A 27,446-nucleotide genomic window follows, 5' to 3' on the forward strand; every position below is an offset into this window, starting at 1 on the left:
AGCCTACGAACAGGAGGGGAATCAACTCTTTACAAGGGTGGATAATGGCAGGACAAGGGGAAACAGGTTTTAAGTGGAGGGAAGGAAGATTTAGGTTGTGTATCCGTGAAGTTTTTTATCCAAGTGAGAAACAAAGGATCATTTTCTCACTCATTGTCATCAAGATGACCCCGGAGATCTCCATCCCAAACATCAGGAGATACCATTAGTTTCCTAATCTGTATGATGTCAGGGGGGCAGGGAGCCTTCACAAGAATCACCTGTCTACTCAGACAGCTGAGAAACCAAGGCAAGTTTTGCTTCTGTTAAGAGCCAAGCAAAAATCTTCTGGTCATGCTGTTCAGAATCCTGAACCAAAGAGATGCAGAACAGCACAAACTATTTTATTGCTTTGTTACCTGTTGTGAGGCCAGACTTGTGTTGTGAAGGTCAATAGCAGCAAGGGAGGGGACCCGGGACTCTGAAACTGTTTTATTTTCCTTTTTGAGATATCTGGGATGCCATCCTGCAAAATGCAACCAATGCACACAAGGTTAAAGAAGCAAGATGCGACGACTGCAGTGCACACTGTTTCCTGCCACTTATCATCCAGGTGTAATTTAGAGGACATTAAAGCTCATACCTTCCACTCCTTTCAGTTCAGGGAGATGATTTAGTTCTGGCAAATGCACATCTGTCTTAGAGAATTCCCTTTTTTTCCTATTTGCCTGAAGGATGTTCTTTTCATTAGAGACCTCATGTAGACAGAGAAAAAAAAGCTATTTTCAAGACTAAATCGTATTGTTAAAGGAATCCATTCTGCTTAAATAGTTCACACATTAAAAACAACTGAACAACCATAGCAAAACAAAATAAACAAAAAAATCACTACAAGTAAAAAAGCAACACTAAACATCTAAATGAAATTGCTTTCAAAGAGACAAAATACAACAGGAGAACGGCTCAGATTAGTTCTCTGTAAAAAGTCAAATATTCCTCTGACTTGGAAAAATTAGTATCTAGATACTGCATGCAGTGGAGAACTTTGTATTTCACTTGTTTTCATTATCAACTTTATATGCATTTATGATGTGACTAAAGGAGACCCTGACGATATTAAATCAAAATCCTGCTTCAACAGTGAAATAGAAATGGTCCATTTCCTGGACAGGCAACACAGTGGATATATTCCATGTCTCACAAGTATCCTTGCTGACTGCTCCCTTCATGTAAAAATTTTGCCCTTTAAAACAACATATAAAATGTTTCATATAGGATAGCAGTAACAAAGGATTAGGGATAACTGTAGGAAGAAAAGACTGAAGAACATTATTTCTAGTTGGGAGTTATTGTGAAGACTGCAACAAAGATTACTGACAATAAAGCACATATTTAAGAATTTATTTTTGCTTAGTCAAGGGGAAAGGACATAAAACTTACCGAAGTCAAGCTTACACTGTAATGGCCTGCTGGAGAATGCTTCATTTGCTTTAAAAATGGTTTCAAGTAATTCTTACTCCTTTCAGGAACTCTGTAATTTCAAATGGCCCAAACTATTTAATAATGTGGTAAATATAAATACAAACAAGCATCAGACACCCAGAAACACTGTCCCCCCCACAGGGGCCTTCTTCCTGGCTTGTATCAGAAGTAGTGATGCAAGAAGGAGCAGGGAAGTGATTGACCCTCTGTACTCAGCACTGGTGAGGCTGTACATCAAGTAATGTGTTCAGTTTGGGTCTCTTACTACAAGAAAGACATCAAGGCCCTGGAGTATGTGCAAGGAAGGGCAATGAAGCTAGTGAGGGCTCTGAAGAAGTCTCATGAGGAGCAGCAGAGCAAATTTGAATTTAGTCTGGAGAAGATAAGGCTCAGGGGAGCTCTTATTGCTCTCTACAAATACCTGAAAGGAGGTTGTGGTGAGGTGGGGATAGCCTCCTCTACTGTGTAACTAGCAATAGGGGAATGTCTTCAAGCTGCATCAGGGGAGATTCAGGTTGGATGTCAGGAAAAATTTCTACTCCAAAAAAGTGGTCAGGTGATGGAATGGGCTGCCAAGGGAGGTGGTTGAGCCACTATCCCTAGAGGTGTTCAAGAAATGTTTATATGTTGGACTACAGGACACAACTTAGTGGGGAAATATTGGAGTAGGTGGATGGTTGGACTGGATAATATTGAAGGTCTTCTGCAACCTTGGTGATTCTACAATAACACTGCAGGCCCAGCTAACACAGAATTTTTGTCCAGAGGATAAGTCACTAGTTAAAGAAAGGCCTGCATTGCAGCTGCTGGCAAATTGCTATTGTCCCATAGGGCTCTGCCAAATGCAGAAACACAGAGGATGTCTGCATGGACCCTTAAAGCTGCTCGAGGTGAAACCAAGTTTTCTGAACCGTGTACATGCCATCCTTCACCCAGATGCTGCTCCTCACTGCATCTTGCCCCAAACCCACATCACCACCCTGCAGATCCCTCAGCACATTACTCTTCCTCAACAACAAGATCAAAAGAAACAAATTTTTATAGCTCTGCTCTTATACCTGTAGTTACAGTTCCTAGGCACAGGCACCACCGCAGACACAGTGGGAGAAACATTCTGGTTAATGGGAGGAATAATGATGCCTGCATTCTTGATGTAGTCCAGGTTGCTACTGGAATCTTTCAGGTTGGTTTGAGAGCATATTTTGAATGGGTTGATTGCACTGTCATAGAGGGAGCTCAGGTCGGAAGATCGCTCTGCTTTCTCTCCATCAGCTTTAGAACACTTCACTTTGAACATCTTTTCATCTCTGCTCCTTGGGTCAGCGTTGAAATCCTGTTTGGGAAGATGAGTGTCATATTTCTTTTACAGTTACATTTAAAAAAATTACTTAGAGCTGCACCTGGAGGAAAAAAATTGAAAGCCTAAGTCTGCACAACTCTGCAAGGATCTGATGGAGATGGAGTTGGTTTAAGTAGTGTGATAGAAAACCTGTCTTCCATTAAAGTTGAAAGGAGGAAACTTGTCAGGGATCCAGCACCCTCTGGAAATAAGTCACCCTGGAATGAATTGGAAATGATGGAGGAAGAACAGCTATATCATGTGTCACTTCTAAAGAAATAAAAACCAAGCCCAGTGTCACCTCAGTGTAACTGTGAAGGCTAGAGGCTTCACATCTGGTTGAAAGCAAAATTTGCAGTTTTGGAGACAGAACTTCAACACAGGTGAGCAGCTGCACAGAACCATGTTTTGCTCAGTTGACGTAATTTACACTTCCTAACTGGTTTTCCTTACAGTTATCTATTTGCAAGTAACTGCATTATCATGTGCTTTATTGACAAGGAAAGCTCAAATAGCCACTTGCAGACTGTCCAGCCAGGCACCAGAGCAACTAGTACCAGCCAGTTGGAATCAGCAACTTGTAGTAGCCTGCTAGAATCAAAGGCATAGAAAATCTACATACCAGCCTGCTTGTTGTACTGCAGTGAATATCAGAGTTGAAGGGTACAGGTCTCATGAACTGCTTAAACTCACAGAGAGCTGAGCTACTCTGGCACATCTTTTATCCAGTTTTTTTTTTGTTTTTTTAATGTAAAATTGTGTTTATATTTTTGCTAAGCAATTAAACTATATCACATACTTATTCATTTTAAGAGATATAGAAAATACAAGTTTGGAAAGCAAAAAACAAAACAAAACAAAAAAATCGACTAACCTGTACACCAAGCATCTTTCTTTCTTCTACAGCATCATCTTTATCTCCTCGGCTGATTTTTGATTTTTTTTTTAATTGATGGTCCTTGGCTTCTTTGTGGATCCTTAATTTAAGCTCCTGAGCAAATCTAATTAACATATCATAGTGGGGAAAGAAAAAAAGAAAAGGCTTCTGTTAGTCTCAGTATCAGTGCTCAGTCCAGGCTGCTATAACCTTCCAAATAATGAAACAAACATGTATTTTTCTGTAATGAGAATCCAATAAAGTAAAATAAAATCTTACATATGCACACTTTTGTTCTTACAGCAATAAAGGTGGTTGTATCCCAGTCTGATGTAAATGCACACACTGAATACAGTGTAAGATAATACTACTCAATATGCTGTAAAATGAAGCACACGCTGATGAATTCATGTCATGAGAATGTAATGTGGTAAACATGCTACTGCAGTGTGTTCCCATTTAACTGTTCCCTCCATTTTTGGGAAGGCTCAAACCAAAAAAGCTAAGACATTCAGCAACCACCTGCTTTGCAAACTCAGTATGCAATTTTTAAGCTCAACTGCTTAACTTCCTTTTAATCTTGTCTTGTTTTGAGTAAGAAATGTACCATTCACCTTTCAGCAAATCCATCCTTGTTAAAGAAGTCGCTCTGCAAGAGTTCAGCACAGGATGGTCTTTTGTCTGGGTCAATCTGCAAACACTTCTGTTAAACCAACGTAAACAGTAGAAGGCAGAAATGAAACTAAGGCTTTAGCATTTCCAGATGATACCAAGAGAAATAGCTGCAAAGCTCCCACTTCTATAGCCTGCTACACAGAGATGGTCCCAACACCCTTTTTCCACAAAAAATGTTTAATACTTGCTGGCTACATCTACTCAAATCACTAAGGCTTACAAAGACAGATTGCCTACCTGCCACACAAATAATCCACCTCCAGGTAAACCACTCGTTTTCGATTCTATTTGTTTGGCTAAGGCTTTAGAAGCTGGTTTGAAGACAGGGCATTTCAAATACATTCAAGTGTCTTATAGGTAATTTTAGTTACCCAGCATATCAGTGTTCCAGACTGCTATCTGAAAGCAGAAAAATTCTTCAGAATCAGTTAGAGAGTTGTATGTTTTCTAGGTCCCTTACAACTGCATGTCTGGATGCCATTCATCTGCTTGCAGTGCCTCCACCAGGAGGTGGAGAGAAGGTTGGCAGAAAACACTGTATCACACAGCTGTGCTAGCAAGGAAACAGTAAGGGTCCACATATTACCTACAACGTGCTTCAAGTCCTCCTCAGAGCAAGTACAGCAGCCCCTGTGGAGCTGGAAATGATGACCTCAGTCTTGCCCATTACCCAGGAGAGTAGCTGTTCTCACCTAACTACCAAACCAAGTATTGCATAGATAGTTGTTAAGCCAGCCTAACAACACTAGCTCTTCTTGCAGGCTGCAATCCATTCCCCAGGGCAAGTGACAAGTATCTGCCAAAGGCATTAAATTCTAAGGAGAACCTCTCACCTCTCCATGGAACTTCCAAAATTATCTCTTACTTACCTTGGCTAAATCTAGCACTGAAGCAGAGAGTTTAGGATATCGTCTGTCCAGAGATTCAGCCTCTTTCACTTCAGGCAACCTCATGCCAGCAAAAAGGGGATTTTTACAGAATAACTCTTGGTGTCTTGGAATTAAATTACCTGGAATCACACAGCCAAAGCAACCAAATGGAAGAAATGCCATCCTGAGAATGTTCGAGAGGATGAAATACCGAGTTAATAGAACTATAAGGGCTATAATCTGGGTCATTCTTTCCACTCAAGAATCATGAATGGACTGCATGGTCACAAAACTCCTAGCTCTCCCCCTTTGTAAAAGGCACAAAGAAATCATGCTCTCAGAAACAGCTCAGCACACATCTTCCTCTTCACACCTTTCTCCCCCTCCCCCATCAAGACTTATTCAACCCCTTCATTAGCAAATAGGCACTGAGAGTCTGACAGGCTGTTCTCACCCAGGCACTTGGTGATATGGTAGAGCTGGTCAATGTCTGAATCTCCAGGGAACAGGGGCTCTCCTGTGAGCATTTCTATTACCAGACAGCCAATAGCCCACACATCCACAGCCCTGGAAGAAAAACATCCCAGATCAGCACAGCTTTATTTTTCACTCTCAGCTAAAGGCTGAGATGGGCCAGCATCCAGCAAGTTACAAGCCCTGAGGGCAGCTCTGACCCCAGAAACAGCAAGACAGCTGTTTTCCAAGCTTGCACATGCTCTATGAATACCAAGGATTCAGCTCTTGAAGAAGGCAAAAGTTTGACCAACCTGAAATTCGGTCCTAAACACCAATGCTTTCAAAATTCCAATGCAAAGTAATACATTAGAAAAATCTTGCCCTTTGGAGAATACAAAACTTTTCTTTCTGCAGACACCTGCTCTTCTGAAGCATTTACTAAAAATGGACTTCAGGTAACACAGGACATTTATAAGCATACAGGGATGTACAGACCTGTAAATGGCAGTTCAATTTCTGATGCGCTTTTGCAGCACTAGAGATCCCAGTAAGAAAAACTCATGCATCACACCTCCTCCTTCCTGAAATATTTTTCTCAGCATGTCTGGAGTGATTTCTCTGCCTCCAAACCAGGACCAGTTGCTCAGGGGGGAAAATAGCCTCCGCCAGTACTAGCACTGGCAACCAAAAAGCTCCTGTAGACAACAGACTAGGGATGCTGATGGCTCAGTCTTCCTTTCTGCTCTTCTGAGCCAGAAAAGCCTAGCACTGGCCACAGTTAGCTCCACAGACAGAGAGAAGAGGAAGGCTTAAGCCTTCACAAAGCTACACAGAGACAGAAAGAAGAGGAAGGCTCAAACCCTCACAAATAATTAACCAAGGAATGATTAATAGTATTGCTTTAACCGGTTTAACAAGCACAAGTTCCTCAAAAAACAGAGTACCTGCACAAACCTCAAACCCTTCTGCAGCCTGACTGGTCTCCTACCTGCCATATTTCGTGTCTCCCACCAGCAGCTCTGGAGCTCTGTACCATCGAGTTGCCACATAGTCTGTATAAGCTTCCCCAGAAGCTGCCAATGTACGAGCAAAACCAAAATCACAGAGTTTTATCACTCCTGACTGGGAGACCAGTATGTTCTCTGGCTTAATATCCCGATGTATTATCTGCACAGAGAAAAAGCAAGTCAAGTAATTTCCCCACAGGAAACTGACCAGCCCACCAGAAATAGTAGCTTTCTCACATTCAGGTAAAATAATCAAATTTTTGTAGGCATGGAAAATACATAAAGTCTACATAACACAGCTATGTGCACACAGCCGAGGACAAAGTGCCAACCCAAGGGCACAAAAACTTCAGTTTTTGACATGGGTGTTAATTTTATGAATTTCACTGCATGTATTTACCATAGGTATTTTACAAATAATTTATTATAGTTTAAAACTGGCCCTGATCACGAATTTTAAAAGCTTTAAGTGTTGCAAGGGCAACAAGCACATCCTGCAATTAAATGTGAAGAGTATTTTTGGAATACTTGAAAGACAGTTTCCCCAACACACAAAAAAAATACATACAGATAGTTACATGGTCATGACTAAAAGGCAAGCCCATATATTTACACAGACACTATCAGAAACAAGCTTTTGAAAGAGAAACCATCTCCCTCTGTCAGAAGAGAGTTGGTGAGGTGATTTGATTCCTTGGACTTCTGCATCCTCCCTCAGAAGAGCTCTCAGCAATCAGACAGACCAATGCATGAACTGGCACCGGGCTCTGACATTTTGTATGAAACTCAGTCAGGCCCTTCTGCTCTACTTCCATATTCCAGTCAAAGGTTTATTTCTCTAAGTTTTACTAAGTGTCACAAATGCACACCCCTGCACCTATCCATTCGAGGTTAACTGCAGAGCTGGTTTCTCAGGCATACTTACGTTGTGGCTGTGACAAAATGCTATTCCTCTCAAAATTTGAAATAAGTATTTCCGAACTCTGCTGTAGTCTAGTCCATTTGGAAATGCCTCAAGATCATCAAGCACCGTGTGATCCACAAATTCAAACACCAGATACCACCGTTTCTTCTTTTTATACACTTCCAGCAGGCTCACAAGATTCTCATGCCTGAGTTGCTGTTACGAAACAGGAAATATTTTGTGAGAGAATGAAAGCATTTAATGGGTAAACTAAGACCAGATGCCTAGCCAGTCTAGCCAGTGCTGAATGCTCTTCTTGTCCTAACACCCACAGTCATTTGTTCTTAAAATTAGTTCACTGATCGTTCCATAACTCTTCCCCTTTTTTTTTTTTTTTTTTTTTTTTGGAAGATTTCCACCACCTCACATATGCACATACCTTTTTTCGGTCCATAGAAATAAAGTACCAGATAGGACATTTCACTTACAAAAAGTAATAAACACAGCTTGCTCCTTTCGCACTGGGCTGTATCTGTGTCTCAGCTTTCTTCACAGGATGTTCTCCTGAAGGTAACCACATAACCCTGCACTACGCTGCCGCTTCTCTCAGAGCAGAGCATAATGCAACTCTAGCTGCCTCCTCGATACATTTCAAAGCATCCAAAGAATTGCAGATACAGTGGTCAACAGTTTATTTTATAAAAATGTTTGCTTGTCTCAATAACTCAGCACAAATTCATTTTTATCCCATTATTCCAAGAAGCTTTGCTCTTCTCTTTTACTTTCTTATCTAGCTCCTTGTTTCTACAATCTCTTACATTCTCATTTCAGTGAAAAACAAAAGCAGCTGCCTGTTCTACTTAGCTGCCAGTTCATCACCACTTAGAACCTCTTTATCTTAATTTTTCTAAGAGAGCTACTCAAAGGCTTTTCTCTTAAGTTCCCACAATACCCACAGCATTTCTGTCGGCACTGTCAGCTTGTGCACATTGCAGCAGCATGTGCCAGAATACAAGTACATTGAATGGATAAAAGACAAGTTTAGCATTCCTCAAGCATTCAGTTAACAATTGAAGATCTGTTAAACTGTGCCTAGTGGATTCTGATTAAAAAACAAGCCAAAGATTCAAAGATGTTATTTCAAAAGGATTTTTAAGAATGTGTATATATTGTTTGCAGAAGGGAAAAGATGGAAATGAGAAAAAGATTCTAAAGAGAAAATAAAGCAGCTCTGTTTTCCAGTTATTCTGTTACCTCATTTTGACCAGGCCAAATTCCATCTCCAGTCTGTTACACAATTGTAACACCGAAACAGCCCTCGCTACAATATGGAGTTATTTATCAGCTTGGAGCCTAGCAGGGAAATACCACTGTCACATGAGGCTGCAGAACCGTGCCTCAGGGATTGTGTCCAAGCAAGACACAATAAGATTGCAGAGCATGGGGACTTGTATGGTAAGTGCTCTGCCGACAGAGAAGTGCAGCCAGACTGCAGCAGAAAGCTGGTGGGCAGATGAGAAGATTGAATCCCTAGGTAGCTATCCTTGCCATTTGTTGAGCTAAACATGAAACGTTCCCCTTGCTAGATTTCCATTTACCTAGAAAAACAAGTTAATTTCCAACGCACCTGGGAGGTGGTACGTGCTCTGACTCAGTAACTAAGCAAGGCTTGCAAGCAGATCATGTATAATCCAGGCACATGCAGACAGGCTTTAAATTTGTCTGAGGGAACAGTGCTTATAGCTGCTGGCTGCATTGAGCTCCTGAACATACCCTCCTATTAACCCCAAGTGTCTGCAGCTCTTGTAGTGGGGGAGGAAAACATTTTTTCCCTGCCTAACACAGGGAATACAGTCTGATAGACTTGGTTAGAGCAGCTTGTGGAAGCCAATTGCAGGGGAGGAGGCACACGCTGCCACCCCAACAGCTGAGGAAAGGCCAGAAACACCCCAACTACACTCTCCTTTGCTTCTTCAGGAGACAGATCAACACCTAAAACTTTCACGTGTGCCCATGGACAGACATATGTGCACAGAGGCAGATACACGCTGCACACAACACTTTAAGACACCAAGGAATGTCTGTATGCTCTGTATGGCAGCACTGTACATATCACCACGGGAGCTCAAGGAAGAAGAAAAATGCTGCTGCTGCTGCTAGAGATTACAGTGGAGAATACAAGGCTGAAAGGGGTCAAAAAAGCAAGTAGAAGCATGGATGTGTGTCCTGGCACAGAATCCAAAACTGCACCCTTATCTCAAGAAGAAGCTCGTTAAAAAAACATGGCAAAAAAATCTTGCAGAGAAGCAACAGGAAGATGCAAAAGTCTCCTTTAAAAAACAGAGCCAAGAGAGAGAGCAGGGAGACCACCTGACAAAGCACTGAAGAGCAGACACACAAAGGCCTTGTCTGCCTGAAGCTCCCAGATATTCTTCCAGAGTATCTTCAGCCTGCAAAGAACCCTTAATGAACTAACCCACACAATAGACTGCACAGCTTGCCACCATGTAGTGCCACTGACAAGAAGCCACCAAGCAGAAGCATGACTGGACATGTAGGTGAGCACAGAACACCCAGAGCTGATGACAGACAAATCACACACTCACAGCAGGAGCCATAATGCCAGCTGGCTGCAGCCTAACCACTGACCCATAAGTTTCAGTGAGCATGGAGCTCACCCTCCCCCAGCCACTCGCAGGTAGTTCAAGCCTGCTAGGAAAGTGCCATAGCAAACCAGCATATCGCTACTAGCAAACGGTGCTGGGATCCAGTCTGCTTAGGCCCGCTGTCAGCCGGTCAGGTCACTGCTTACCTGCAGGTTTTATAAGCTCAACATAATCAACAGCAGCAAGGTGCTGCTGTAGTGCACAAGGCAGAGTCCTCACCAGGAGCAAACGGAGACCTTGTAGCTCATTTCCTTGTGCCTTTACCTACTGAATTTGGGGCACGTAAGTGTAGTTCTAACCAAGCTGGGCCAGCAGCACTTAGCCAGAGGGACAGCAGCTGTGCAAAGCTGCAGCTGCAGGCTAAGAGAAGCTACCACAGCTTGGCTGCCTGTGGGAACGCAGATGGAAACGGATCAAGTCTCCCTTGGTTTGGGCTTTGTTATTTGTGCTGATGCACAGCGTGACCCTTTTAAAACGGCTTTCAAAACCGACCGAGCGTGTGAAATTCACGCTCGCCCTGCACCTTCCCCTCAGCCCCGCGCTGTGAAGGACGCCGCAGCAGTCTCAGCAGGCAGCGCTCCCCCAGAGCCTGCCGGTCCGCTACGGGAAGGTTCGAAGCACCTCCATCACACCAACGCTGGGATCACAGACACAAGCCGTACGTTCTGCCCGGAGGAGACGTTTGCCTCCTCGATTCGGGATTCAGTCGTTACAGGATCACCGACACAAAGCAGTCCCAGACGGATCCGCCCTCCCCGACCGAAGCGCAGCCTCCCCTCACCTTCAGCAGCTTGATCTCCCGCACGGCGATCTTCCTCACTGCCGCGTTGTCCTCGCTCTCCAGGAACTTTTTGACAGCCACCACCTGCCCGCTCTCCTTGTTCCTGCACCTGCTCACCACCCCGTAGCTGCCCTCCCCGATGAGGCCCAGCACCTGGTACTTCTCCATCACCTGCGGGAGGAGCTCGACCAGGCAGCAGCCGGAGGGCGACGAGCCCGGGCCGAAGGGCCACCGTCACCGGGGCAACGGCCGCCACCCGCCGCAACGCCCGCGGGCGGAGACGAGCGCCCGGCCGCGGGGTCACCGCTGCTCCGTGTGCCCGCCCCGGGGCGGGGCTTCCTCTGCCCGGCGCCGCCTCGGCGCTCCGGCGGAGGCACCGTTTGCCGGCTGCGGGAAGCTGGTTTTGCTCCGGAAACGCGGCTGGTGCACGCGTACTGCCGACAGCTGGGGAAAGGCTGTACGCAGAACGGCGTGGGATGGAAGGCACCTTAAAGCTCATCCAGCTCCAACCGTCTGCCACGGGCAGGGTTGCCGCCCACGAGATCGGGTTGCCCAGGATCCCGTCCAGCCTGGCTTTGAGGGCCTCCGGGGATGGGGCACCACCGCCTCTGTGCAGCTTTGCCACTGCCTCACTGCCCTGAGTAAAAATACTCCTACTAATGTCCATCCTAAATTCCCCCTCTCTTAGCTTAAAGCCATTGCCTCTTCCCTAGCTTTACCTCTTCTTGAAGCAAAGGTAGGAAACAACGGTCTTGTACTTCTCTGCTTTTCATCTGGCTTTTTAATGTCTTCAAAGCCACGGTGAGGGCTCGGATACACTAATTCACATCTTCCGGTGTCAGATCACTGCTTTGGTGTTTCGAAAAAGCTAAGGCAACAACAACAACAGAGACAAAAAAGCCCTTTTCATGCATAAAGCATTTCAACTATTTGCCCTATCAAGTGAAGTCGTGTGAAGCGTTTCCTGATGTGCTTCACAAGAGTATTTGACCTTGTCAGGTCTTGTATTAGAAGTTAACCTTCAACTGGATAATGATTCTTGAGATTATCATATCTTTTTACCATCCCCAAACTCTTCGTGTGAGGAGGGGCAGGAGATATGTAAGTGGCATTTGACATAAAGTAACAAAAACAAAACATAACAAAACAACCAGCAGTGACAACTTTTCCTGCAGTTTTTTTCTTCTCCCCCAGCGTCTGAATTTCTTGGGTCACTTTTAATTTAATGTTCCTGCCACATTTTCAGTAGAGATGCACATCGTATCTCTACTGCAAGTTGAAGAAGCTGCCTCCCAGAAAATCAGGACCACTATTCAAGATGCCCACTATTTCTTCTTATGCCCTCCTATCTGTTCATTGATATGAAGAATGTCGAATGTGTGCCTATGCATGATTTCCTGTTGCTTTTTGTAGAGAACCTTTCCCTCTGCTGACAGCAGCAGTAGTGAGCAGCAGGATGAGGTTTGTCACAAGGGGGTGTCCCATGAGCCTGTTGCACGGGGTGTGTGATCTGTAAGCTGGAACACATATCAGCCTTTCCTTAAGTGCCTGCATATTTATGCATGTTCATATACTTAGATTTCCCCTATTAATGGTAGATGATTTACAGGAGCAGAGAGAAGAGATGGCTTCCCAGCAGGCTGTTTATGAGCTGCGTGACCTTGGTTTTTTAAGGGTTGTATATTTCCCTTGAACAGCAAAGGTTTCCACTACTTTCAATGGCAGTTCAGCATGTGAGTCAAGGTGAGATACAGTTGCAAGCAGGCTGCACAAGAGAGAATTTCCAGGTTATCCTCAGGCACACTTTGTAGCAGTAGAGGGGAAAAATACTTTCTCTTGACATGGGTGGTGCCAAACATCTGAACTCGTCATCAATCTGTCCAAGCCTCATAGGAAAAAAAAAGAAAAGGTATCATAAACTGGCAATTATGAGTGAGGGGCTGTCTCACAAATGCTCTGGGGAGACAACCCAGTCAGGCAGGGAAGCAGGTTTGACATAGAACACAGTGAGCCTTGAAAGGGAGACTACCAGAGTGAGGAAGGTCACCTGAAGAACCAGGGGGCAGTACTGGGAGAGAAAGAAACTCCACCACCTCTGCAGCTTTGCTCCCTGCAGATTTTAACTCTGCAATACAAACTGTACTGACCCCAGTCAAATACCTCCTGTGCGGCCAAGTGGTGAGAAGGGCAAACACAAATGACGTGAATTCAAGTTTCCTGTTGCTGCAAGGGCAGCAGCCAGCTGGGGAATCTTCCAGTCAGTTCCAGTCACTCCTGCCAGCCACACATACACACAGCCCCCGCTCAGTCATAACAAGGACATCTTTATGGGATGATTTCTGGTCATCCTCTTCCGCAAGCACCAAGCTTTCACTGAATAGTTTCCACGGAAGAGCAATTCTGCTGACTCAGAGCCAAAAAACAGAGCTGCTGGGAGACCTTACCAGCTCCTCGGGGTATGATATTGAATGCCCTCTATTTAGCAAACCATTCAGCATTTGGCCCACACAAACCGCAAATGATTACCTGAAGGCAATAAAAGCATCTTACCTCCCTTCATGCAACAAGACTGTTACATTAAAAGCCTCTTCAATTTCAAACATAGTGATTAACTTCTGTTGGCCCAGTCACCGAGCTCAAAGATACTATCTGCTCCAGGTACTCTTTCCAATCCATGAAAGACCCAACAGTAGCCATTGCTCCAAACAAAAAAAGCACCTTGGACTTGCACAGAAGAACTGTCACGTTATCTAAAATCAGAGCAACACCAAGTACCCTCTGAAGACAGAACTTTATCAAAACCCCAAACTTTGCACACTCTAAATTGTACTTAGCTGAAATGGTCTTTTAAAAACAAACAAACCAAAACTGAAAGCTTAAGGGTTCCACTTCTGACTAAGGGTACTTTCTGACGCTGATCTGTTTGCAAAAACCTTCTCTTCCGGATACTGCTAAAGAGCAGGAGGCAGCGAAGCTTCAGCAGCAGTGCCTCAGTTTTACAGTTAAACACTCTTCAGGTTTTCCTGAGGGATCAGGGACTGCTTGCCAATACCCTCCCCATAAAAACTATTCCTTCTCTACAGCTGTTGTGTCTATGTCTCTTGGACAGCCCAAGTTCCTTTCTTTAGCTGCTGATCTGGAACAATTCCCACTGATTGGCCGCAAAAGCTTGCTTGATGCTGGCATGGGGGTAAGATGGGAACAGGTAGAACACTACTACACAAGAACAAATACAGCAAATACCATCCTTCCAGCTGGACTTTATAAAAGCTATTGTTCTGCTGCCCCATTTCAACTATTTAAATGCACTGCACTCATGCTCCTTTGGAAAACTGCAGTATTATGTTTCTGTGCCACCTCCTTCTCTATTCTTTTATTCCTTCAATTAAAAAAATAAAATAAAATCAGATTGCAAGCAGTCATGCTCTGAAGCTGAAGGTGTTCCCAGCACCTTTTATTTTCCTGAGTCAGCCCCAAATAGAGGTCTCTAGGGATCTAGTCCCCTTAATTTATTTGATTCCCAGATTTAATACATAGTGCTGCTTCACCCTGGTATAAGTCATTCTGTTCTTTGTACTTCTAAATTACTGCCCCATCAATCTCCTTCCTCCTACCTACTGTGCTACATCCTCAGTGCTTGTTCCTGAGACTCCCAGCATTTGTGTAGAAGAACATGAATAATTCTGCTGCGTTTTTCTTTTCCTCCTCCTCCCACAGCAATACCAGAGTTGTGCAACAGTGTCACTGCACATGATGTCAACCAGCCTCCTGGTACCCCTGAGATTATCCAGATAAGATATAGAAAATAGTTAGTTTCAAGGTCTTTAGTCCACATTTTTATTTCTCTACTTCACAGCCAATAGTGCTCCTGTAAGACCTCTCACAACTTGTCCAGAAAAAAAAATTAAAAAGACCTCTGTTGTGATTGTAAATATTTGAAATATTTGGGCACAAAGCATAGCTATGTAGGTGTTAAGTACATTGCATGCACCAGACTGTACATGTGACCAGGCATCCTGGGCAAGAATAGGAGCACTGCTTCTCCCTGTCAGATGAGGATGTGCTGTGTCAGGCTCACCACATGGGAAAGGTGCCTCAGCAAGAAATGTCAGACAAGGAGCTGTCTCAAGCTCATGAGCTGCTGCAAGTTAAGTCATTTGGCTTTGAAGAAACCAGCTGTGCTGCTTGCACTCCCTTGCCTTACAGTGATGTTGTCTTTGAAGGATGGGAGCACCCCCAAAATACCAACCAGGCAACTCCTGCTCCTACCTCAAATGCAGTGCCTAAAGCCATCCCAGTCTTTCCTTGGTAAAATGAGGCTGGCCAGACTTGTTAACATCACACCGCCCCATCTCAAAGCTTTCCTTTTCAAAGGAGGAGCCGTCTACGCGGGTTCATTGATTCTCAGCCCAGCAGGAATGTTTGCTCAGGCACGGACAAGCCACACCCCTGATGACTGTAACAGGCAGAGCTCTCTCTGTTTTGATAGTCTATCAGCTGGGTTTATCGAGGTATATAAACAAAAACTCCCCTTTACAGAACTTCCCCCACTTCTGGCCAGCTGTCCCTGCAGAACATGCGGGGGCTGTGTCTGAGCTGAGCTCACCTGTTATTTCGAGAAATTCTAATAGCAGGTTTTAAGCTACTTATTTACTTTTTTGGTCTGTGCAGGAAGTCTGAGCTTAAAAAAAAAGATAGAAGTATAATTACCCTGGCACGCCTGCATTCCTGCTCCGGGCTCAGGAGGGAAGGGAGTCTTTCTTGTCAGTACAGGCACGTTCAAGCCAGGAAGAGAACCGGATCCCAGGAGATCATTGCCACCAACGTGTGTAACTGAAACCCACAGCCATGCTGAAGCAGATATTATCGGAGATGTACATTGATCCTGACCTGCTAGCAGAACTCAGCGAGGAGCAGAAGCAGATCCTCTTCTACAAGATGAGGCAGGAGCAGATCAGACGGTGGAAAGAAAGAGAAGCTGCTGCAGACAAGGTTTCAGGAAAGAAGCCACTGCCAAAAAAAGGTAAGAGCTTCCTGCTCTGGCCCAGATCCGACCAAGTCCGCTGCACCCTAGAAAAGGGAGGTAATATGCCCCCTGGAGCAATTTCTTCTCCCCAGGACACATCATAATTGCATTTCCAAACTGTAATTAAGCCCACCTCTGATGGGGTAGTTCTGGTCTGGCACACAATGGTTTTATTCTCTGGCTCTGGTGTTCTTTCCTTAGCCAAGTTCCTAAAATCCCCTTCCTGAGAAGACGTGGCTTACTTGCTCCCCAGAGCAAGAGATTCATCTCATCCCCCATTCAGTGGGGGTCTCTGAATCTACTTCTCCTAGGGTGTCAGCAACATAGAGGAGTTTGAGTGCTTTTACCCGGGCTGAGGCACCAGACCTGAAGACCCCATGTCTTTGTTAGGATTACATGGCATGCTCTCTTCTAGGACTGCAGCACTATTCTCTCAGCTCTTTCCCACCTGCTCTGTTTGCAGACAGCTCACCCCTCACCGGTCTCTGTATCAGGGGGTTGGGGAGGGCAGTGGTAAGGAAGTGGAGAAAGAAAAGAAACAGTGATATCCCTTGTCTCTAAAATCAGAAATGTCTCCTTCACTGACCTGTCTGCAGTACCATGAAATGAAAAGGGAGGTGCATCCTGTGTCCCAACTGATCTTTTCCCATGTACCGCTGCTTTTGGAAGGGTAATGCCAACAGCAGCAGCCAAGGGATACAGATCCTGCAGACAGCTGCTGAGCAAACTGTTTTCAAAAAAGCCACTTCTTTTCCAGCCAGCACGAAGTCTGTACAATGGAAGCTAGGTGCTGACAACGATGTCTGGGTGTGGGTGATGGGTGAGCATCCTTCAGATAAATCGTATGCAGCCATCTGTGAAGAGATCCAGGCACAAAGGGCAAAGCGGTTAGCAAATGAGCAAGGCAAGGAGACCAGGTAAGCACCCTTCACTTGGAGGACTTGGGGGGTGGACAGGGAGGAAAAGACATTATTAGAAAGTGGAGGCTAGGCTCTTTTTTGGGGACTCTCTCCTCTGGTCTGTAAATTTTTCTCCTCACAAGGAAGCAAGCAGACAAGTCCAGCATTGCCACAGAGAGTAACACTAATCTCTTTATAAAACCTCTTTTCATTCCTTTGATTTAAACCCTGGGGCTGGGTTGGGCGCAGTCGTCACTGTCACACTCTGCTTGTAGACTAAAGGCACAGGCTTTCTGCACATAATACCAGCAGAGATCAGCTCCAGCTTGGGGCCTGCCCCAGCTCCTCAGTCTCCCAGGATATCCCTGCTGTGCAGTAACTTCAGCATATCACAGGAAATGGTAACTGTTTCTGCAGCAGGCCACGTGTTTGGATTGCACTGATTCACCAACAGGTGCCTGCCTGCCTACAGCAGGCCAACAGTTACTCACAATGAGTAACTAATTTAATTATTCCATCTACTCGATTTGGAGATATGACAGCTGCATGCAGGCACACTGCTCCATCACAGCACTACTTTGCTCATGTGTAATTTCCTGTGTAATTTCATGTGTAATTTCAGAGAGCAGAGAGTCTCTCCCTGGTATTCCTAAGGTATTCCTAAGAACTGTCCCTTGTGTTTCAGAGAGACAGACCGTGCTGTAACACACTCTCTGCAACCCCAGCCAGAAGTCCTGTGTGAGACAGAAGTTCAGGGAAACAATAAAAACACTGTAGAGGAACAGAAAGAAGAGGCAAGAAAAAACACTGCCGGTACAATTGGGAAAAGCCAGGAGCTCAAAAAGGTAGTTTTCCCCTTCTTTCCACGCTAATCATAATCATTTGCTTTGAGATCTAGCAAGTGCAGCAAATCCTGGTTGCTATAAATAGAAATCTGAGAGAAAAGCCAGCTGACTATTAAGGTTTTTCTTCTGTACTTTCAGGACAAGCCACACTTCTACATCCTTCCTTAGGACTTAGAAGGTCTAAATGCTATCGTTAGCTGGGACAGATCTGCTCTGCACCACTAGTTACTCTCCATTCCTTTGCTTCCATTCTCCATAAAGTGAAGAGTCACAGTACTTTCTTTCCTGCTCTGTGTCAGTTTGGACTGCTTTTCAGAGAAGACCAGGGTGCCCATCCCAGGATGGCCCTCAGATAAATCATCTATTTTTTTTACAGAAGATGAGATGAGTGTAGTTTTATCAGTATTCTCTAACATACATATCCTCAAGTTCCCTCTCTTGTCGTCTTTTTTTTCTTTTTGTCTTCTAGAAAAGATTATAGTTTATAAACTTGATAGCATAGGACAACTCCAAATGCAGTATCCACAGTGACAGCATCTCATCTTTACTGAGGTGTTTCATTACAGAAATATTTTTCTGCAGTAATAAATATATTTGTACTGTTTAACTAGCTATAAAAGCCATTTACAGAGAACTGAGATTAAAAAAAAAATTAAATTAGCAACCAATGCAATCAAAGTTGAACAGAGAAATCCTGCCAATTCAATGGGAGAAGACCAATCGCATTCCGTGAGTTTTCATTCCACCTTTCACCACTAACTTGTATGAGTGTATATTCCTCTATTACACAGCCATGCCATATTTCAGCATAAAAACATTATAACTGAAGCTGGGTTTGGGCCAAATGCCTCTCCCACTGCTGTCAATATACTGAAGGGAATTTGGTGGCTGAGTGGCTGTCTCCTTTATCAGATGGTTCTGAATCACACAAGGTTTTTCTCAGCACTGTTTGCTGAAGTTGAGCAACTGTGGGAGATTTTTTCTTTCCCCCCTCCCTTTTTTAAAGAAAACTTAGTCAAAATTAAAACCCCAACACCAGCCAACTAAAAATCCCACTACCAAAAATATAAAACCCTTTCAAACTTTTGCAAATGGAAACAGAGGGGTTTTGCATATTTTACTTTTTGTTTTCTATTACTGTATTATAAGTAAGTGATTTTCCCAGATTTCTGATGTTTTTGCAAGTCAAAGGGAGGATACAGACTGCAGATCCAAACCTTGCATTTTGTAAGTGTGGAGATGAAGGGGAGCTTTCTTCACCTTCCTTGTTACATTGCTTTTTCTGTACCTGAGGGCTCTGAGCATTGTGCTTTGCTGCAGGGGCTATGGGGGTTGATCTAAGCTGCTTCACTCAAGCTTTAAATTCTTAGTTCTTTGTTTAGGAGATAGAAATCGGAAAGCCAGGTTCATATTAAATATTAGCCCAACAGGTGAAGGAGAAAGCAAAGCATGTCCTTGGTAAGCAGTGTAGTACAGCTAACTTATTACTCATTGTACTGTGGGAGGCAGTCTGTGTCAAACAGGGAGGTGAGTGGGTGTTTGCTCAAAGACAAGCCTCATCTTTTCCTAAAAGACAGGTCTCAGCTGCTAGCATAGCCAGACTGGCTTTAGGAAAGAGAAAATACAAGACATACAGCTAGTTGGGTCAGTCTGACAAGCAGTGGTTTACAGTAGTCAGCCACAGCAGCAACTGAGCAAAGGTAGGTAAAGCTCTAGGTAGCAAGTTCTGCTAGGGCTTGATTTACAGAGAGAGCAAGAAGGGAAGATGTCTGCTCCCTGGGACCACTTGAGAGTGTCACTTAGCAAATATAGGCAGACTGGGGATGATTCCTGACAACCTTGACTCTTTCTCCTGTGGCACATTAGATTTAATATGATGAAAAAGAACTATTTTTGTCTGAGAAAACTGGCAAATCTGTTTACATAGAAGTCACATTACTCCTTCTGCACTGAACTCCCATCGTCCAGCCTCTTGCGTACGCAGGAGGTTAGACTGAGCTGTACCTCAAGTCCTGGGCACAAAGAAGATTCTCTCTGGGAATGCTTTGCTGGTGCTTATCTCCAAGGCTAAAGCATTCCCAAGAGTCTTGTGCTCCACCTGTGGGGAGAATGAAAAGGAGAGAGGAACTGCTGCTTAGCATCAGCTCTGAAAATGCAGAATGTTCCTGCCTGCTTTACTGTGCTCACCAGGGAAATCTGTGAGAAAAGAGCAGTCTGCAAAGCACAAAGTATGGCACTTCCACACAAAGAGCATTCCAGGCTATAGAGCCCAGCACTGCTACACAGTACCCACAATCTCCACCTGCAATCATCCACGTTTTTGTCAAGTAAAGTAATTCTAAATAAAATTCCAAAAAAGACTAAAGGTCCAAATTCTGCTTTAATTTCTCACTGTTCTTTTCCTCTGCCCAGAGGGAAGCCCGGGATGTTCACCAGATGCTGGCAGACTGCCAGATGAGGAAGGGTGGCTTCTCACAGGTAAGTTGCAACCTACAATGTTCCTGACTTTGTGTCAGATCCAAACATTATCTTTAAGTCCCCGTCAGCCTGAGACTCATCTGAACAAGGAAGTTCACCTCTTGGCCCAATTCTGCCCAGTACTGCCATGCTCTTCTAGTATGGTGTTAGAACAAAGCAGGACAGCCTGGCAGACTGGGGAATAGCACGGGAAGATGTTTCAGATTATTTCTGTTTTGCCCTTCTTTTTTTGTAACCTACAGTAAAAGAAGTAGTTCTGCATGTTGAAATCAAAAGGATTCACAACTGAGAATGGAGTCTCTAGTTTTTCAAAACTAGCTGAAAAGCAGGGCTAAAGCTAGCCTGGAACAAAGCACTGAACATACCGTTTCTTTCACAGATGAAGGGAGGACACAGAAGAAACTCAGAAGAGACTACAGTCCCGCTGAAGGCAATACCACAAAGCCACAAATGCTCAGAGAATCAGAAGGTGTTGCAGAAATCTGATGAGAATGAGCCTGAGTGGCAAGAATCCTGTAAGATCTTAGGATGACCTTTTCCTATAGGGCTTGAGAAATCTTAGGGCTCTGTGTCGTCACCTCAGTCACTCCCTTGCAAAACTGGAACTCAGTATTTTTCAGTTAGTAGGTGGAGAGTAGTGTCAAAAAATACACAGCTGCATTATCAGAAATTTTTCTGAGTCTACACAGCATTGAAACTAGAGCTGTACAGTAAAATGGCAAATGTATCCCATAGAAAATTCTCCGCTTGTATTTCCCATTTTCAGTCTTTTCTATATTTCGATTAAAGAGCTATTGTTTTTAATTGAAAGCTGATAGATTTAAATAATAATCAATGTCAAGCAGAATGAGTCCTGCTGGCACTTGACAGCCCTCAGATATCATATGAAATTAATAACAGATAGAACCCACATGAGTGTAGCCACGATAATTCATTTTAAACTAGAAGCAGGCCTTTGGCAGTAATTTGCAGTAACCACTGCTCATGTGGGAAAGAATAATAGGTAATGAGGATGAACTAAGAAGAGTAATTTCAAAAGCACTTAGTTCATAGCAGACTCCTTTCACTGTGTGAAAGGAAACTTTTCAAACCTCAGAAATCAGTGGGAAAGGCTTTTGCTACTCAGTAAAATTCAGTATTGTACAGAAGATCAGCATAAGGCCAGGGTAAGTCTCCTTGCACAACAGAACTGTATTGTGGAGAGGTAAGCTGATCTGAGACATTGGAAATAATACGAAACATGAATGAAAGACATCGCATGAAACACGAAGGGCCACTCCAAATCTCCCTGCTTCCTATTCTCCCTTCCTTGAGGTTGGACTTGATGACCTTGAAGATCTTTTCCAACCTAAGCAATTATGTGGTTCCCCACAAGGCGCAGTCCTCTCATCTGCTTCCCTTTCACACAAAAAAAATCTCATTGATCCAGAGCCCTGCTGCACCTTCTAGTGTAATGAATCCAAACAACAGGATCAAAAATGACAAAACAGTATGAGACTTACAGTAACATCTACCACTGCTGCCAAATATGTCCCAAACCCTCTACGTAAGATACTATGATGACTACATTTCCTTCTAGGATCTCTCATAGTAACCACATACCTCAAAGGTGATTTTTCAGCATGTCCTGAGTAAAAAAGATATTCAACTTGATTCCTTTTGAGGAAACCTTGCTGTACAGCTTTTTCAAAGACTTAAAAAAAGAGTCACAAGCTTAGTACGCAGAAAATATTGAGAAATACCCTGACACTCTGCTTGCCTTTGTTTCCATCCAGGTTCAAGTCCTGCTCCTCACGTCTTCCTTTCCTGTGCAGAAGGAAAATTGAAGGCAAACTTAATGCTTTTTTTTCCTGGTTTCTCCCCTGCTGTTCAGTAGATGGCAATGCTGTACCACCATTTGTCTCCACTTCAGGCCAAGGCTTTTGTTTTTCTAATTAAAAGAATGAATTTGATTACAAAAGCACAGAAAGTACTAGCCTAACTCAGGCTGAAGAGCCGGTTACTCAGCAAAAACAAAAAAAATAATATCCAGCCAAGTTCTCTACTCCACAGAAATTACAGCAACATTCCCTTCCCTTTGTAAAGCCCATCAAGATTTTCAAATCCTTTAGAGGATTCATTTGTGGTCATTTCAGCAGTTTTCTGCCTCCCCAGTCTGCTGGAAATAGAAACAAAAGTTTTTGTTCATGTATTGCTGTGGCTTTTCCAACATTATTTCACCACATGCAGCGTAAGGTCTCTTTTCATCCTGATTTTTATCAAAATTAGAAGGATTGGGGCAAAATTCCTGTCTCAGTGCACAAATTGAATTGAAAGGCTGAAGGGCCACTTGCTTCTCCCATCATTTTTTCTGCCATCCTCTCCAGCCTTTCAAGAAAGAGATAATGGTACCATTTGTAATTAAGTGGGGATTTTAATTTGACAAAGTAATTGTGCGTTTTTTTCCCCATTTTGTTCAAAAAGTCTATGGGTCAGCTAAAAACATTTTCTTGTCTTATTGAATAACTGTTCCTTCTTGTTCAGGTCTCCACTCACACAAAAGGCATCACAGAAATTTATGTCTCAGTCAAGAGTCACATGAAACAAAACCAAGTCATTTCTAAGTACAAAGATAGAATTCAGATTTTCATCTGTTGAAGGAATAAGAACTTGGCTCTTTTAAATAGTAGATGCCTAAAAGTGGTGGGAGAGAGGTGACAGATGTTCTCATAGGTAAGTGCATCTTTCATACAGTGGCCAGAGTAGCTAAGCCACTCAAGGCTTGCAAGGAAGATAAACGACTTCCAATACATGCAACCTAAGATGCCTGTTTGAAAATAGAGGGAAAGTACCTTAGTTCCAGAGCTCCCTCCTTCCATATTAACAACATTTGTGCCTAGCGTTGGGACACAGAGAGAACCTAAAAGCTCTAGAATGCATTATTCCTCAGCTCCAGCAAGCAAAGAGATGGCTAAGCAGCAGCAAGCTCAAAACTTGCCTGCTTGTTCACACCTGTTGCATGACTGCTTTTCTGTTCCAGTGCGGAAATCCAAGGCAGCAGATGAGAAGAGACGCTCTCTTGCACGGCAGGCCAGAGACGACTACAGAAGGCTTTCTCTGCAGGGAGCCCGTAGAGGGAAGCAGGCAGACATATCCAAGAATGCCACAGCAGGAGATCGGCGACCACTCCAATATCCTCCTCTCCCACCCAAACCTAAACTTCCACCTCCTGTGATGGCGAATGGCGGAGCAGTTAGGTGAGAAAAACACGTACTGTTGAAGGGAGGGGAAAGGGGGTGAGATTCTTCTACTCTAGAAAGGGCTGGTTGAGATGGGGAATGCCTGTTCTCCTCATGTAGAGGAAACACTCCACAGGGAAAAATAAGAAGGCTAAACTGTATTCCAGAGTAGGGTATGAAGATTATGACAGAGCTGTTAATTAGCGATAAGGTATATTTGTTCACTCCTGGAGATTAACCATCAGACTGGGATTCTCACTGATATTACTGTTCATCAAAATAAACTCCCATACCAAAAGCTCCATTTCAGTGACATAACTGTGACAGTTCCAAACACGCTGAACAAAAAGCAATTCTTGCCAGGATCTAAAAGTTGTCATTTCAACCTGATAGACAAATTACTGTCTTTTGTAACAGGAAAGAGGCAATCCAGAGGACAATCTCTAATTCAGCTGAAGAAAGCATCATCAAGTGGTTCAAAGAGGAGCAATTCCCCCTTCGAGCTGGTTATCAGAAAACCACAGACACGATAGCACCTTGGTTTCATGGTGAGTCCTGAGCGCTTTTGCCCCAACCCAACCTTTTAAGGAGTTGTTTCTACTAACAGGACTGCTGTAACAGACTGCTCCCAGGAACTTTTTGAAGGTAGCTAGCTAAGTTTTCAATTGTTAAATATGTACGATAGTTCGAATTTCTCTAATTATGACAAAGATCAAGCTAAAGTCTTAAGAGTGAAAGCCAGACCTTCTTGACTTCTCATAGCTAGTTGTAACAAGTCTAATATGCTGGATGTAGAACAGTTAGCACAAAGTACAGTTAGGATGACACCATGGTCTGCTACCAGCAGTGGCAATACCTGTCTTGGACTGGCGGGAAGAAAACATGCAGGGGATAGAAACATTGTGAATTAGTTTTAGAATGCTAAAGAGGGTTTCTTGGGAGAATTGCTCCATCTGCTCTCGAACAAATGCTTTTCTTGCTTCAGTTGCGTGTTGTGTCTTTGAACAGGTATCCTAACCTCTAGGAAAGCAGAGGAGCTTCTGAGTAAAACAGTGCCGGGGAGTTTTTTGGTCCGTGTCAGTGAGAAAATCAAAGGTTACGCACTTTCCTATCGGTCCGCAGAGGGATGTAAACACTTCCTTATTGATGCCTCCAGTGATTCCTACAGCTTCCTTGGAGTGGACCAGCTACAACATTCAACACTGGCTGACCTTGTTGACTACCACAAGGTGAAGGTCTAGCAATGCACTCATTAACTATTTTTTATGTATTTGCCTCAAAACCATGACATGCCCTGAGGCAAAGCGAGGGCACTTCAAAATAAGAAGGATCAGATTCAGTTGTTATCATGTGGTTAACTAGTCCCATTTTAGCTTCTACTGGGTATTCTATGTGACATTCCAGAAGGGTATGTGAGCCCAGTGGGGACAACCAAATACATCTTTTAAGTAAGTGCCTAGCATAATGTAGATGTGATTAAACTGGTCGATGAAGAAAATATCTATGCTCATTTGCTATGTGAAAATCTATCTGGGCTACTTCAATCTGCTTCTTGCATAGGTTTCACAGTCCAGGCTGAATCTCTTGAAAGCAGGAGCTAGACAACTTACTGGCACCAAAGCTAGAAGATTTAAAGCCTGGCTGTGGATGTCTGTATTAAAGATAGAGTCACACCCACAGTCTGCAAAGAATCCTATGGACTCTACTACACTACAGCAGATGTATGTGGGAGCAGGGCAAACCTACCTGGCTAAAGTGCTTCAGTGGGTTCTGCTCATCATCCACCGGGTGACCATGAAAGAAGGCGAGTTCCCACCATGCATCTACTACTGGGATTGAGACTAGGATGGGAAACAGAAACACGGTTTCCAGGGAATACTCATTAGCAACAGGCTTGCCAAAGCAGAAGGCACATGTTCACTGCAGGATCCACTCCCACCCCTCTCACAAACACAACTCCCACTTGTGGACACCCCACCTGCAGTAGTGCAACTGCAGCAAGCTTGCAGTCCTGCTAACTTGCATGCCACACTATCCTCACTCCAGAAATTCCTAGGCAGGACAGCATTTCACACTGTAGAAGCTGCTGATATTACAAGATAAGCATAGCTGTTTCCAAGACCTACCAGAATCATTTCACCAGATTACCACACCAAGCACAGATGTTTTCTTGAAGGCAGAAGCCAGCCATGCAAATCTGCTTCCTGAATTCCCAGGGCTCTGAGATGTATCACACAGTGAGATTAATAGGTCCACAAAGTAATGGAGTGGTAATATATTATGATATTCCAGATATACTGGCCTGTTTGAAAAGTGTTTAATTGTGTTCTCTGTCAACAGGATGAACCCATCACTTCTATGGGAAAGGAGCTGTTGCTTTACCCATGTGGTCAAGAGGACCATGAACCAGATTACATCTCTCTCTTTGAGTGAAACTCCCAGTCTCATTATGTAGCCCCGAACTGTTTTCACCAAGACTGGACTTCAAACTGGAAGCGGCTGATGCTTACCTGAAACTTGCCATAAGTGCCTCTATTTCAAATCCTTCACAACAAAGCAGTGGGAGAATAAGTGCTGTCACAGGCTTATTGTTTCAACAGTTAAAAGATGCATCAGCCCAGCAAGCTACTAAACACCCAGATACATCATGCATGTGGATTAGATGATGAAGTATCAGTTGAACAGAGACGGATTAGACGATGAAGTATCAGTTGAACAGAGATTTTTGCAGATTTCCTCAGGGATATCTATGTTCAAGTTGCATTTTGCTCTTGAATGCAAGGTTGCCTGCTGTCTGGGAAACAGATTGGTACCTAAAATTGAATGAGACCATAGCTTCCTGAAGGCACCAAAGAACTTGGAGAAGTGAATCAGTCTCGATAGTAATTTGTTTAAGAAACTTCACAGAAACAATTCTGTAAAATGCTGTGCCCTTGGAATCAAGGATGTTCAAGTAAAACATCCAAGCACACCCTTGGTGCCTTTCAGTGAAATGTGATCTCTGTGAATGTGAAGAGGGTTTTTTTTATGAACAATACATTTTAAAAATTCCTTTAGCCTCTGAAAATAGACTATGAATATAGTTTTCTAACCTGTATCTAAATCCCACACTGGCCTTTCTGCCTAGAGGGTGATTAACCTTTTGCAAGGGAGTGGAGAAGGGATGCAGGAATTTGTTAGGAAGAACTGCATTCACAGAGCCTAAATAATGTAAGAAATAGGGCCTGTATCAGTATTAGTACAGTTTACGGAAGAGTTTGCCAGTAAATAATGCTGTTTTTCAGAACAGAGCTATTTATTACAAGTTGTGTCCAAATTATTGGGATGCAGATCGTGTGAACCATATAACAGAACTTTTTCTTTCAACAAAATGTTCTCTTTGTATCTGTTACACTGCTCTAAAAACACACAATTCAGAATATCGAGGAAGAAGCTGAACAGAATCACATAAATTTATCTTCACCCAGATTGCTTCAATTTGAATTGTTTCACAGGAGAAAATGCACAACTTGGGAGTGTTGTGCAAGACTGCTAACACGATCACTTGCTAGAGATGTGACTGTCAAAGAGTAAGCAAGTACTCACTTGTTTACCTGTTCCCCTCCTTCAACTGGATCAGGGATACCCTGCTTAACAGAAGAAGTCAAAATATTCAGTCTTAAATTGAACAGCATTTTGCAGAACATAGATTAGAAGAAATTCTTATAATCACCTGGTCTTAAAATTTACAATCATGCTGATCAGTGGTTTCCAGAGAGCATAACCTGCAATCCAGCTGCAGCAGTTTTAATACGTAGAGATAAAAGCCTTAATATAAATGCGGATTCTGAAAGTTTAGATTCTGAAAGTAACAACAGTAATGGGACAAAAGATTTAAGGAACTTCTTGGGCATTATATCACATCTATGAAATAGATATTTTCAACATAGTCAACATCAATCATGA

The 27,446-nt window shown here is 43.5% G+C and overlaps 3 protein-coding genes across 3 annotated transcripts in view; 1 reads left to right on the forward strand and 2 right to left on the reverse strand.

The window, feature by feature from the left end:
* Positions 1 to 1,215: 1,215 nt before the first annotated feature.
* Positions 1,216 to 11,903, reverse strand: CDKL2 (cyclin dependent kinase like 2). Its single transcript, XM_031607598.2, has 9 exons — positions 11,036 to 11,903; positions 7,610 to 7,804; positions 6,666 to 6,844; positions 5,676 to 5,788; positions 5,222 to 5,361; positions 4,292 to 4,380; positions 3,675 to 3,801; positions 2,520 to 2,794; positions 1,216 to 1,510 (listed from the first exon to the last, which is right to left on the reverse strand). The coding sequence occupies exons 1-9, from the start codon at positions 11,201 to 11,203 to the stop codon at positions 1,390 to 1,392; spliced, it is 1,407 nt and encodes a 468-aa protein (XP_031463458.2). The 5' UTR covers positions 11,204 to 11,903; the 3' UTR covers positions 1,216 to 1,389.
* A 3,980-nt stretch (positions 11,904 to 15,883) lies between these two features.
* On the forward strand, positions 15,884 to 26,913 carry SH2D4A (SH2 domain containing 4A). Its single transcript, XM_031607602.2, has 9 exons — positions 15,884 to 16,058; positions 16,819 to 16,978; positions 17,646 to 17,805; positions 20,218 to 20,283; positions 20,663 to 20,798; positions 23,303 to 23,519; positions 23,919 to 24,049; positions 24,510 to 24,730; positions 25,842 to 26,913. The coding sequence occupies exons 1-9, from the start codon at positions 15,884 to 15,886 to the stop codon at positions 25,932 to 25,934; spliced, it is 1,359 nt and encodes a 452-aa protein (XP_031463462.1). The 3' UTR covers positions 25,935 to 26,913.
* Positions 16,831 to 27,446, reverse strand: part of CSGALNACT1 (chondroitin sulfate N-acetylgalactosaminyltransferase 1) — a 60,885-nt gene continuing 50,269 nt past the window's right edge. The window contains exon 11 of the mRNA XM_090138725.1: positions 16,831 to 16,915. Coding sequence (XP_089994851.1) covers positions 16,893 to 16,915 — 23 coding nt within the window. The 3' untranslated portion in view covers positions 16,831 to 16,892. The remainder of the gene's footprint in view (positions 16,916 to 27,446) is intronic.

Source organism: Phasianus colchicus, chromosome 4 (assembly GCF_987193195.1).
Source record: "Phasianus colchicus chromosome 4, bPhaCol1.hap1.1, whole genome shotgun sequence".
NCBI lineage: Eukaryota > Metazoa > Chordata > Aves > Galliformes > Phasianidae > Phasianus > Phasianus colchicus.